This window comes from Pundamilia nyererei, unplaced genomic scaffold (genome assembly GCF_000239375.1).
Source record: "Pundamilia nyererei isolate P.nyererei 1_Seehausen unplaced genomic scaffold, PunNye1.0 scaffold00070, whole genome shotgun sequence".
NCBI classification, from domain to species: domain Eukaryota; kingdom Metazoa; phylum Chordata; class Actinopteri; order Cichliformes; family Cichlidae; genus Pundamilia; species Pundamilia nyererei.
The window spans coordinates 2471062-2485561 of NW_005187471.1; the positions used below are offsets into that span (position 1 = coordinate 2471062).

Here is a 14500-nt window from a genome sequence, read left to right on the forward strand (position 1 = left end):
ATATGTATGTATATGTATGTATATATATATATATATGTGTGTGTGTGTGTGTTTTAGATGTGATATTCATGGAAATTACTTTTCCACAGGAGGCACTGTGGCTATCAGTTACATTCAACTCACATCCTTGATGTGACATTCTTGCCTCCTGTAATCTCCTGAAATTGTAAATAAAAAATGACACAATAAACACCACATAGTCATACTCTCCTAAGGATCTGCAATAGAAGAGAATAGGGACACTAAACCCTCACCACTAGCTAAACTACAGTGATTCTCAGAAACTCGGCTATTACAAGTGCCGTCGCTGCTGCAGTGTTTTCTTGCCTATAGGAGGCATGATTTTAGTTTGCAGTGGTGTGCGGCACGATGCACATGAAAAATGAACTGTGTCCTCTCAGTGGATGAATTTTCAAAGACGGATGGATCTTAAGGGACACTGGACAGATTCACACCTCCAACACAGATGAATTTTAATGCATGTCAGTGCTGATTTGATCCCGCCTGTCAGCTCGGTGTCTGCATGTGTCGTACGCTGAATCTTAATGTTGGAGAAACACATTTCTCCAACGCAGATGTCAGATTTTTCTCATGCTTTCCGCGCTGATCTCACATGTGAATGTGCTTCTCGGTTACTCAGGGGTACCTCTTCAATCATAGGAGTTTCCCACAGAGTCAGTGATGCAAGAAAACGAAGTTTCGTGCGTTCTCTTATTTCCTATTGTCCCCTGGAGGGCAGCGTAGCTCACTCGTGTAGATACGAGGCACAGCTAAAAGAGGAGAGAAAGGATCATTTGAGATGAAGCTTGTTTTCTTGAGGTCATCTCCAGGAACTGTGTTAACTCTGGCATGGACATTCATCCTGCAGCTGTGGCTGAATGAGACACAATTCTGTCCCGCTACGCTCTTGGTGATGCTGAAGTTTTTGATGTCTGTGCTTATAAATGCTGATAGCTGCATAAAACATGGTGTCCAGTTGAGCAACTAGTGATATAGCCTGAATAATACAGCTTATTTAAGCACACGAGGTTCACAATAAAAGCTGTAAAAAGAGCAGAAAACATTAAATCAATTGAGTCTGATTTTAAAACGAGGCTGCTGCAGATCACTTGGCATCTCCAGCAGAGCTTCCTGCTGCTCTCCTCTGGTCCTGGCTCCTGACAAGGAAGCCTGGTCACCATGGTGACTGAGGCACGTTGAGCTTGTTGTTTGAAGCTGTGGAGGCGAGAAGTAGTCCTTCATAGCATGAGTCAGGTTCATTTATTCCAGCACATCAGGAGGACTGACCCATGTGTTTGTGTAGAGAAGCAGCAGAGGCAGAAGGTTTGTCACGTGGAGTGGATACAAAAGGCCCCCCAGATAGGTCTCCTTTAAGCAGACAGTCTGTAAAGATTATCTTTTAAATGCTGATTCAAACCATCTGTGCACAGCTAAAACACGACATACTAAATGCCATGTTGATGTCTTGTAAAAGAATTATTCAATTGGATGAATTATAATCAAAAAAATTACCTGAGTCACCTTTGAAAACCTGCAATCTGTTATAGGTCTCCAACAGCCTAATATAATTTCCTGTTCGACTCATTCACCCTCGGGTTCCTAGACGCAAAGCCGGACATGAGCAGGGCAGGCTGCAGCCCTCTCTGTAGCCTGAAGGATTGTGTTGCAGGCTTTGGCTATAAACCGCATGCTTAATCTTTTAACCTCAAAAGTTTTCTGACAGATTTTTTTCCCTCCAGGAAGCAATTTTTCACAGTTTCTGTCAGATGGAAAATCACATGGCCTTTAAACTGGCTTAATTGGTAATCTATCACCATAAGCATTTTATAGTCTTCTTTCTTTTTGTTATTTCTTTTGCTGTAAATACTAAGGACTGAGTGTCCAGCAGTTCTGATGTGTGGTTTCCTTGAGTCGACTGCAGAACAAAGTTTTTCTGGATTCTCAAGCTACCCGAAAAACATGAATGTCAGTGTGTAAAAAAGCTCCTGTTCTCCATCAGACTCTGATAGATCAGAGGCTCAAATTTCCAACAAGCACTTTAATGCACCAACAAGAAAAGATCTAAAAAAGTGACTTCACATTTTCAGTAACACTCGGTTCCTTACAGATCTGTTCATAGCTCACATCTTTTCATTAGATATGAAAACATTGTGGTTTAGAGAAAGGCTCTCAGACTGTATATAAAAGATGGATGATGTCACCTATTAGTTTGTTCAATCCTGTTTTGACGCCTCCATTCTAGCATTTGATTGCTTCTATCTTAAAGTTTTAGAGAAACAGTGTCAATATTTAAACCAAATTATTGATTCTTAAGTTAGCACACTTGGCAAAGCCTCGGGCCTAGAGTCCTGCCCACAGAGTAATGTGTACTCCCTGGCTAGTTGCAAGTAGCTGAAGGTTGCTTGCAATCACTAGCACAAAACTGGTCCCAGAGATGTATGTGACACAGAAAAAGAGTCTGCTGTGATGGTTGCAGTGGTACGGCACAGCTTTTACTTAGAAGGCAAACTTTCTCCGCTTTCTGTTTCCATTGCACTTTTTCAAGTTTCACTACTGCTCTGAGAGTAGATTGCAAGTGTTTGCACCAAAGTTAGCGTCTTCCATGCAACCTACATATGACCACAGCAGTCTGCTGGTGACCAAAGTAATCAAAAAGATTTTTTGGGTGCAGCACCCTCTTTGTGAACAATTTTACCCGGCAACGAGAGGTTGCCTCTAGGTCTGTGTGGCTAAAGCCTTAGCAAGGTGCATGAATTGCAGACGCAGATACATGCTAATTAGTAATTTACTAATAAAATGATGGAATTCATGAACCAGTGGGAACTCTATACTTCTGGGATGATGAAGAACTGCAGATCTGGCATTTCCAAGGTGGCTTTGGTTTTCAGCCTTGGAGGTTTTCTTGCAAGTCTTTTCATGGAAAACAAGCATACCCCCTTGCAACATCAGAGTAACAACACGAGTCACCTCAGTCTTTTGTGTATATTATTGTGTATATTGATCACTTTTCAACTGCGCCACTTGCTATTCTGAGCTAAATGTCTCTTGGCTTTATCATCAGATATAGCGCTCGGGCATGCATCTTTTAACTCCTGGTATGAAAGCCTGGTTTTTCCTCAAGATGTCAAACTATTCCTTTGATATAGCTGATGCTTTTAACTGCATACATCTCAGCAAAAATGTTGAATGTAATTAAATTCACTGCGATGGATTTTTTTCTGTAAAGCACATTTCATTTGACGGAAACATGAAAAAAGAAAACATCAGCACGGTCCTCTGATATAATGTGAAGATTGTATTGAATATGATGAAAACGGGGCCCACTTCTTATGCTCTCAATCTCTTTCACTGGATTCTTCAAGGAACAGATTCAGCAGATGAAGGCTGGTTAGAGCAACACAAAGTGAATCAGAAACGAAGTCAGTCTGCATCTTCTCCTGCTTCATGCAAAGTTTGTCACTGGTTGCTAGGTCCCCTGTTCACCCAGCTCGGGTTGGTTAATGAGTACAGCGGCTCTGAGGCTATTTTTATTTCCACTTGCTTTCCCCCTTGTTGAACCGACTGTGTTACTCCAGGGGAACCCTCCTTCTCAGGGTCCTTCTCACTTTTAACTAGGCATGGGAGGTATTTTGGACCGAATGGATGCTTAGAGATGTGGTTGGAAGTATAAAGAAAAGCGGAGGCAGATTTCAAATGATTCATTTTCTTATAGTGAATGACAGTTTTCATTGCAGCGAGATAGGCAGCAGAGCCTGTTATTGAAGGTTATTCAGTGTGGGAGGATTGCTTGTTAATGTTGAGACTGCTAATGTTGTATAAGGGTCTTACTCGCCACTACAGTTGTATCTTTTCTGTCAGATCCTGACAATCAATAGAGAACTAATCAAGACAAGAAACTCTAGATCTAAAGGCTATTTATGTTCAAGATATATGATCGCTTTTTCTATTAAGAGTTTAATTCAGAGATTTCCAACAAGGGCTGTATCTCAAGGGGTACTTCTGCAGTAGTCTGGAGGTAATCTACAACAAAAGCCAGAATTACCATTTAAGAATTGATTGGAACTGAATAAGTTTGAGTAAAAAGTAATGGCTAGGCAGTAGAAAAAGACACTCAGAAGATTATAATTATAATTATATCAGTGTAAGTAATGAAAAAAATGGTTATCATAGCTCGTTAAAAGTATGGCTGAACAACTGACATTGTAAGCTATGAACAACCTGTTGAAACCATTTGCTAGTATGGGGGGAAAATGGAATCAGGGTTAGTGTAATAGATGAACAAGCCCTTCAACAGACTGGGGAGATGTCCAGGGTGCATCTCCCCCCTGGCTTTATGGCAGTTGGAAGAGGCTCCAGCCACCCCGCGACCGTAAACCGGATAAGCAAAAGAAAATAGATGGATAATAGATAAACATTTTAAATAGCTAGTTAATATGTATAAAAGTTTGTAGTGGTCGCAGGGACAGAGAAACTAGAAAAGGCGAGTACAACAGGCAAGCCAACTCAGACTGCAAGGAAGAAAGTGCTATTCATACACAGAGAGGGCTAATTAGGAAGGAGACACAGGAGAACATAATCAAGACAAAGAGACAGGAAGTAAAACTCATATTAATGCTCAAGAGACACACCCTATTTGTCTAAAACAGGAAATAACGGAGTCAATAAACACGCACTGAATATGACATGAGGAACACCGCGGAAACTAGGAAAAATAAACCAAATCACAACCGAAAAACTCAAATAACAAAGTCTATTAATACTAAAAGAAAACTAAAAGACTCAAGTGCAATTATATACAGTAAATGAACCGACCAAGAGTAGAGACACAAAAAGAAATCGATCTTGGACTAAAATGTGATTTAAAGAAAAAAAACCTCAAACATGAGCCAAAACTAAAAGCGAAAGAACTATGAACCCTAACAGAACCAACAAAACACAAAGAACTCCAGAAACCTCAAAAACCCTGAGGTATGACTAAAGCTTCGATACAACAATATGCTACAGACCCTCAGCCAGTAATACCTGAGAGCATCAAACCATAATGAAGACACAGAAAAAGAAATTCCTGTCTCACAACCCTTGTTCTGAGATCCAAGACCATGACAGTTATAGCGCTATAAAAGTGATGAAAATAGTCTTATACTCAAGCTATAACTATGAAACTTAGGCAGTAGTTTTGCTTGAAAATTGTTGAAGGTAGTTGCTTATTATTATTATTCTGAATGCGTGACTGGTTTTCCCGGGTAAACATGTTTGGGTTTTTGTCTGTCGTGTGGACTTCTGCAAAAACAAGAGAAAATAATTGAGATCAGTCAGTAAAGAAAATGCATTTCAAATCTGTTATTTTGACCTATGCATGTATGCATGGGTCGCTTACTGCTGTATTTGCTCTCCGTCCTTCAGTTCTAATAGTAAACGCTAACAGATTCTCACTGACAGCTGATTTTCAGTGGATGTGGCACTTGTCACTTCCTCTGATTGTCACTGCACTGTGCAGCATATCCTCACACACACACACCTTAATGTTTAATGTTTCTAATAACAAGCTATTTTTGTGTGTGTTCTTTTATATTTTACCCTCATTTAATGATTGTCATACACATCCCTTTTGTCAGTCTACAAATGTTATCCTGTGTCCTGGAAGGGGACAGTTTCAAAGACTGCAGCCACAGTATCTCACAGACACAAGTGCTGCAGTGGCCTAATAACGACAGCAGATACAAATAGAAAATGGTAGAAGAAGCTTTACCTCCTCAGCAGCTAACAACACAGAGAAACAGTAACTGCTGAAGTAACTACAGAACAGTTATTGCATCTTAAGGCATCTGTGGTTTAGCAGGTAGAGCAGTCATACACCACCCGGAAGGTTAGAGGTTTGATCCCCAGCTCCTTGGGCAAGATAGAGAGTTTCCCACGATGCGTCCATCAGAGTGTGAGTGTGTGGATGCTAGGTTAAAAAAGTAGTTGTATGAATAGGTGAATGAGGTTTGTAGTTTCCAGTGCATTTCCCATGTAAAATGTGTCTTTAGTGTGTTTTTATGAGGTAGTATTTGTGACTCCAGTATGTGCTCATTTATTTAATAAGCAGCTGTTCCACTGCAAACACGTTTCTCAGTGTTTCCTACCATGAAGAAATCAAACGTGCTATCAAAACTGCTGTTTGTTTTAGCACTATCACTGTCTTACATTTTCATCATCCCTCGGTTTCCTGTTGTTTTACCATCACTGTGGAGCTTCTGTGACAAAGTGCTTGATCACCCTACCAGCCACATGAGAGGACACAGTTTGTATCCGCTGTGCAGAGACTGTGGCCCACTTAACGCAGCAGACTCTGCCTTCCTCTACCGCTGTCCTGCACTGTGTTTTCTGGCTCTCAATCCACCATCTCTCACTCTCTTTTTCTGTCTCTCAATTAATTTCTCTCATCAAGATGCTAAATTTGCTCCACTGCCGTCCCACCACAAGCTGCTGCAGCCCCTTCATTCTCGGTTAAATTCAGACGAATGAATCTTCCCTGCGCTGATTATCCGGAGATCATCTGGCAGAGCACTATTGCCGGCGGCAGTTTTTATATCTTATTGGGAAGCTGATTTAAAGCAGATTTCAGGGAGGATGGCTAGAATGCTGAGAGAAGCTGTTAGGGAGCATCGAATCTGAGAGAGAAAAGAGGAGGATGACAATAAGGGAAGGATGTAATGAAAGCTGGCAGCACTTCTTTTGCACCTTGAAGACAGATATTCTTTATACACTGAATTTAAAACATTTCACATGCAGACAAGGGACGGTGAAGTGATTGTTAAGCAGGCAGCGACAGCAGTAAGAAGCCTTTTCCTGGAGCTCTGCCAGGCCACTGCGGGGCTGTGGATGTTCCAGCTTGCCACAGCAGGGATGGTTTGGCCTTCAGCCACAGAAATGTAAACCGAACTGTCAGAGGTGAAATGAAATCTTCTCTCACCAGAGAGAGAAACGTTGATTCATTCCAGAGAGTTGTTTGAAAATAATTCAGTGTGTCCTAGTAAATATTAATTCACCAGGCAAGCGGTCGAGCCTGCTTTTTGTTGTCATTTGTATGAACGTCAGAGGTGGAGCTGAATTTTTAAATCTGGTTCATTTAAGTTCACGCCGCCTCAGTAGGAATGGACCAAGGCTTTGTAAGTGCTCGCTCATTTCTAAAGCCCAGCAAAAGGATGAAACGCTGCAGATATTTTTACTAGAATCTGTAATGTCACCTGAGCAGGGCTGACCGATCTCGAGATTTTGCTTAAAAACACAAATCCAAAGATTTTTAGGAGTATCCAGTGAATCGTTGAATAGTTTTTAGAGTAAGCCAAACTAAGGGCATTTTATTTTACTATAATGATGTATGTTCCCTAAAGATGCTTTAATCAATCTGGATAAAACTTGCTATATAAACTGCCTAGGATACCAGGATTATCAGTATAAAGCTTTTAGGAATTATTATCTTCAGTGATGCTGTTTGTAAAATTGCTAAATGAATTTCTGTGCAGTGCAGTCCATATCTGTAAATAAGTGTTTATCAAACAGTGATGCCTAGGGATGGGTATTGATAAGATTTTAACGATTCCGATTCCATTTTCGATTCTGTTTAACGATTCTTTATTTTTTTAAAAGGAGAACACTAAAGTCGATTAGCTTAGAACTGTGTTTTATATCTTCTCTTTGAACAAGATAGAAATTTAGGAGTAACATGGCCTTACAAACCCAACAGTGAGATCTTAAGAGATCCACAGCCTACGGCTCTTCAATGGGGTGTCACAGGGTCCCCAGGAAAAAAAATGTATATGTAAAATAAAATAAATATTCTCCTGTAGCAATAACAAAGTTTAACATAAATTATTCTGTAGCAATTACACAAGAATATCCAGTAATGTCCTGCCTACAATTAAACACATTCACTTACCAAAGTGAAATCGGGGGCATCTGCTGTGGCAAATGGGTGCAAGCCTTTGACCACAAACTTGCGAGATCCTGAGTTAGTTTTGCGAGATCTCGCAAAAGTCCGTCTTAATATTTTTTTCTCCCATGTCCCCTGCAGGGCTCCGTAAGTTGATGTGATCGTTGCTACACTCTTTTCAGAGTTGAATTTCATATCATACTGCAAAGCATAGTTTGAGCAGACTCTAAGCAGCTGCTGCAAGCCAGCTCTATAAGGAACAAAGCAACTAAATCATCAGCATACAAATTATTAATAAGGCTCTCCCCCATCATGTATCCTGTATTCTGCTTGTTTAGTGTTTTAGAAAGATCATCCATATAAATTTGACGAGGAAAGGTTGTACTTCTTCCCCACTGGACATGCATAGTTTGATATGAATACTAATAATGCAAGATCCTTATCAGATATGAGGGGGCTTAGTAAATAGTTAACTATGATTAACACGGTCAAAACCTTTGGTGCATCGAAGAAGCACATAAATGCACCACATATACACAGCATATGTGCACAAATTAGTGCTTTATTTTTTAAAGCAAATTAATTGTCAATAGTTGTTTTATATTCTCAAAGCCTATCCCCAAAAGATTCTTTCTAATATTTTTGACAGTATGCTACCCAGATAAATTGGGCTGTAGTTTTCTAAGGTGGATATTTGACCAGTTTTGTCCTTGACTAAAGGCACCAATAGAACAGTTAACATGGAGTCAGGTAGGCTGCCATGCAATAACTATCCAGAAAAGCGAGTATGTGAGTAAAAGTGAGATTTTTCTGCTGGCAAACTCCTATTCCATCAGGACCACATACTTTGTTTTTGTTCACTGTTGCTGCAAATTTATGCACAAGACTCATGTGTGTCTGCTTCAGTGAAGGAGGGTTAGAAAGTTTGAACCTCTAAATCCGCCCCTTTTGGCTACATCTTCTCACGGTGGCTTTGATTGCACAATCTCTAAATGCTTCATGACATTACTGGGCTTCTGAGACTGTTGCATCAGATGTGTTTCATGTGCGTTCACAATAAGACCCAAATCCGGCACACCAGGGACACAGGTGGGAGGTTGCAAAATATAACCAACTTAAATGAGCTCTCGAAATTAAGGAATAAAGAATTGAAGTCGCTGCAGGGGAGAAAATATGCAACAAAAATCCAGACTGGAAGATAAATGAACGCAGTGAAGTGCCAAGCCTACAGGAGGTGTGCAAGGTCAGGCAGGCATATTTATAAAGAGAGGGAAAGGCACAAGAAAAACAAACGTAACTGAAAACATGTGCAAACAATCAGGCAATCACATGGTGGTGGGAAAAAGCCCAAGACAGGAGGAAATGTGTAGCACATAGACAAATAGTGATATTCATTAATATACACTAAAGACCTAAAACAATACCAGACCATAAAAATTATTTCCATGTGTCTCAATTCTCAGTTAAAATTTGAAAATTACAAAAAAGAAAGAATTATCATGCCGTGTTTGGGATTTACTCTTCACTGTCTGTCTCCATGATCCCATTCAGAGGGCATCCCTTAAGTCATCTCTCATGCTCTGAACGGATTATCATCCTAAAATGGTGCAGTGTTTAAAACAACCACATACAGTTGGCTTCTTCTGAAATGGTTCCTTAAATAATCACAGTAAAATAAAAACTGATTATATCAGCAAGAGGCAATTTAATTCACATATAATGAGGTGTAATTCCATTGCAGTCACTGTGCACCTATGGTACAGTATTGCGTATCGGCGTGCACTGACTGCAGTCATCAGTAAATCATCTTCTGTTGGTCGGCAAACGGCTTCAGGAAGGATTTTCCTCTCCATTCAGCCTTGGAGCTGTGGCGGTGAAGTTTCTGTTTCCTAGCAACCCCCTGTCCAGCACTTGTGTTTATTTCACACTGTTGCAAAGAAGCTGCGGACATCAGTCTCGGTAAGAAAGAGGGAATCTCTAGACGACATGTTACTCTGGAAGGGTTTCTGTTCCTGTCCCCTCGATTAGGATTAATGGAGCTGATCCAAATTATATTTTTTGTTAAATCAAACAACTAATACAGGGCAGAAAATCTGAAAACTCTGAATGCATCTCAGAGCCGTGTCATCACTCATAAAGATATTTTAGGGCAACTTTTTCCTCATCCTTGTCTGTGATGTAACTACTGATGACTGTTCAGGCTGCCCGGGTGTGAAAACACAGTGTCACTTTCCTTCCGTTAACGTCAGTTACAGGATCATTTGCTAGTGTCCCGTCAGCCTCTTCTTCCTCCCTCAATCTGTGTCTCAAGAGAAAAAGAGTTACTCAATCAATAACTCTGACGATCCTGCTCCTAATCTTTTGTCTGAACTTCTGGCTTTTTCTCCCCTCTTTCCTTGTTTTCTTTAGGTCTGTCTACATCCATCCTTCTTCTCATTACTTGTCTTTCTTCTAGGGATGACGATTAGCTTGTGATTATGAACTGTAAGTGTATTATACATGTTTACTCTTCTGTTCCCCCTGTTTTTCCAGGTGGTGCGGGATCAAATCTCCCACTGTACAGTAAAGTTGCGTCAGACCACAGGCCTGATGGAGTACTGTTTGGAAGTCATCAAGGAAAATGACCCCAGTGGTTTCCTGCAGGTAAGATGGCCACAAGACGTCCTTTTTACTTTTACAAGCTACAGCTGAAACAATGAAGTAGAACTGGACGAAAGATTTCTTAAAACAAGGTGGTACAACACCTCCAGCTGACATCAAAAAGTAACTTCTCCGGCTATTACTGGAATTAAACTGTTGGAAAACTGATCCATAATTTCATTAGAAAGACGTAAATGATGGTTTGCCAAAGAAACCAAATATTTCCAAGCTCTGCTTTTTAGGGGAACAATTTTGCCTTATTAAAATCAAACCTTGCTTGACATCTGTTTAAAGGCAAAAAAAACTTTATGTTTCTTTCTAAAGCTGCCTCTAACTGACGTTTTTGTTCTGATGAGGTGATGAGCAAATGCTGTGTCACACTTGTGACACCAGTCAAGCATTACGTGTTTGGTGACCTTTTTAAATTGATATCTTAATTATTCAGCAAGTGATTTTAACACCATTCAAAATTCTTCATTAGATCATGAATGACAAACTCATTTTACGTCGTGGGCCACGTCTTTGATCTTAAGCGGGTCGAACCTGAGAAACTCCCCTTCCTGTCAGCGTAAAGACATTTAACTATGCATTTAATCCGAAATTCAAAATGCTGATGATAAAGAGAATGAAATAAAAGAAAGAATAAACGTTTCTGTCACTTAGATGTTTATCTATTATTTAATTACTTTAATGTAGTATGAATAGCAAAGGCGAAGATCTTTATCAGGAGGAAAACCTGTAAACCTTTTCATAAGATTTTCATCTATGGCTCCCTTCGTATGTTCCAAAGCCAGATTGGGGCCAAATTAGAGCCTTTGCCAGGTTGATTCTGGCCCCTGGGCCCTATGTTTGACACCCCTGAATTAGGAGACATATGGGAGAAAACATAGTTTACCTATTATAACTTTTTTTCTTTAAATTTTAATGAGAAACTATCCAAGTTTGAAAACATTTTTTGGAATACAACTAGAAACCTTTTAGACACTTGATGGAAAAGAAAAATCCCATTATTGCATTTATGGATCATTGCATCTTTATCTGCATTTCTTCATCTGAACGGAGGCTGAAATGTTCTGGCAGGCTTATTATTAATGAGTAACAGGGAGAGATTTAGCGGTAGATTAATCTGTACTGTGTGTCTCACAGATCTCTGATGCTTTGATTCGGAGAGTCCACATGACAGAGAGTCAGTGGGGAAAGGGGACCCTAACCCCCAGGATGACCAGTGACTTTGACCTCACTCTGGACAGTGGACCTCTCCTGCAAACAATCCACCAGCTGGACTTTGTACAGATGAAAGGTACACAGACAGAGAGCCTGATATTTTTTTAAGAACCACTGTTTGCTCTACTTAAATGTGCAAAATTCTATCTAAAACTTTTACACTCTTACATTATAAGGCCCTCACTATGTGTCCTTTTATACTTATAAAAGTTGTTTTTGCTGTAATGCAGAGTTATATCCACTTGGGGAGTGAGTGTGTGTCTCTTCATACCTCTGTGGGCTGTAATCTGGCCTCGTTTGTCCCCTTCTTAGTCCCAGCTGCTCCCATGCTCCAGCTGGAGGAATGCTGCACTCAGAACAACAGCGCCACATTGTCATGGAAACAACCACCACTCTCCACCATCACCGTGGAAGGATACATCCTAGAGCTGGACGATGGAAACGGGGGGCCATTCAGGGTAGGTTTCCTTGTGCAGGTACTGTTTTGTCCCTGCAGGCTGGAATTTATCTGTCTGCTTCAGCAGTATTTTTCTTTAAATGAGAAGTTTTGTGATATTTACATTTAGATCCCAAAACAAAAAGTGAAAAACAAGACCAGCTAGAGTATAAATCACCTTTATGTGACATGCTTTCCTTCTGTCTGGGCAAAGACTCCATCATTTGATACCAGGGAGGACACCGGCTCAGCCAGGGGAATGTGGCAGCAGTATTTTGTAGCTGAAATCACTCAAGTTAATGTGTGACAGTCGTACAGAGCACGTCACGTGACGCAGCGTAACAAGGCGCTGAATGACACGGCGTCAGGAGGAAGCATTTGTACCACCGCTAGGATGATCCTGTAGGAAGCGTGATCCGGCATCAAAGCAGTCGTCATACTCTCACAGAGGTTTAGCATGTAATCCATCCTATAAGATACTCCCCACGCTTCTATTCACTGAAGCCCCTGCTTTGTTACGACAGCAACTTATACCTCCTGAGCCATTCCCTGGGTACAATGGCAAAGCATATCTGTGTCTGAATTCTAAACCTCCGTATAGTAGGCCTGTTGATTTTCGCAAGAATCAATCTGGGAGGCTTCCTAAAAGTGATATTAACATACAGGATGCAGCGCCAAGGCAAGAACCTTATTAGTACTCGCGGAGTTGGAAACAAATGAGTCATGTTACTTGGTTTGCAGAATAAATGTGGTTTTATTTCAACATAGCCCTGAGGCTCACACTTTGTAAGCAGGCAAGAAAGCAATGTTTAATTAAAAACAGAAGAAGAAGAAGAGAGGGGAAAACAAAATCTTCTTCTTTAGTAGTATGAGTCTCCATTTAAAGAGAGCAAATTAAGAGAGATAAAAGTGCTCCTCATATCTTCCTCTATATATAATCTCCAATATGTAACCTAGGAAAAAAATGTGCGCTGCTTAATTAAAAACAAAAAAAAAATCCTCAATAAAAGTCAGTAAAAATTTCCAACTTCAGTATTTCGTTCACCGAATTCCTTCTGTGATTTAGGTGTTGCATTTGTTTAAGCACTATATCACGATATTCCAAGCAAATGATATTTCCGATGATAGGTGATGAAGTTATTTGGGGCTGCCCCTTTATAAATATTTGTCATGAACCAGCTCGAGGTTCAGACAGTTAATGGCATTTAACAGAATATATATTTACTTAAATTAAACGGAAATATGCAGTGACTAAATCTTAAAAAGAAGAATAATTTAACCCAGAACCCAAGCGAAAAAAACAACAAATGTTGAATATGAACACAAACACATAAAGAGGTGGGGAGGGGTAATGAAGGCCTGCTCTTGCTTGCAGACATGTCTGGGCTTGTGTTGTTGATATATCATTGATGTTGTCGCAGGACGCTGATACCATTTAAAAGTTTATACCATTGTTAACATGGACAGTGTGATATGGCACAGCCGTTCTCTTTACTATTACAGCTTTTGGATAACGAGATCAGACCCAAAAAATGTTTCTCACAGTTCTTTTTTTTCTGTTCTTGGCCCTGTATGATGTCAGTGGGAGCATGTTTCCTAATATGGCTATCCTGGGCACAACACTCTAGCTGTGAGCAGAGAAGCCCCACCCACTTTCAAACCCTCTGTTTCAGACAGAGGCTGATGCCCAGATATAACATCAATAATGACTTTTTAAACTGTGAATCATGCAGAGCTGGGACATATGGAGTCGGAAATGAGTGTAATAGGTCTCCTTTAATAAAAAGAACACAAGCCAATAAAAAGCAGCCTGCAAATCCCCGAAGGCCAACCGCACACACACACACATACATAAACATCTCATCTTCGATATTCTAGTCTGCACTTTCTGTCAGCATCCTCTCATTACTCAAAAAAAAGAAGCACTATGTCCATTATATTCATTATAGCAGCTGGTGCAGCATAATTAAAGTATTTCGCACACCCCCGGCAGCAGTAACTAGAGCTTTTAACTCAAAAAATATTGGACTTTTTCATCCCTGCTGTGCAGAGATCCCTTGCAGATTCTGACTGTGAAGCTGTTGCTTTGCTCAGTGGTTTGTAAGGAGACTGGAAATGGATAGCAGCTATTTCTTAACGTATCTGGTTTTGTTTTGTTTTTCAAACTTATGAAAAGCAGACACTTACGTCCTAAATGCAGACTGTAAGCTAAAAGCAGCTGGTCGTAGTCGTTCACCCTTCAAGTTCTTTTCGTGTTCTGTAATTGTCTGTTTCTTAATTACAAG

General features: G+C 40.3%; 1 protein-coding gene across 4 annotated transcripts in view; it reads left to right on the forward strand.

The window, feature by feature from the left end:
- The window catches only part of trim9 (tripartite motif containing 9), a 40957-nt gene that overhangs the window by 18076 nt on the left and 8381 nt on the right, over positions 1-14500 (forward strand). For all 4 annotated transcript variants that reach the window (XM_005736711.2, XM_005736713.2, XM_005736712.2 and 1 more), the window contains exons 4-6: positions 10448-10558; positions 11702-11855; positions 12092-12237. In XM_005736711.2, the coding sequence (XP_005736768.1) occupies positions 10448-10558; positions 11702-11855; positions 12092-12237 (411 nt within the window). The remainder of the gene's footprint in view (positions 1-10447; positions 10559-11701; positions 11856-12091; positions 12238-14500) is intronic.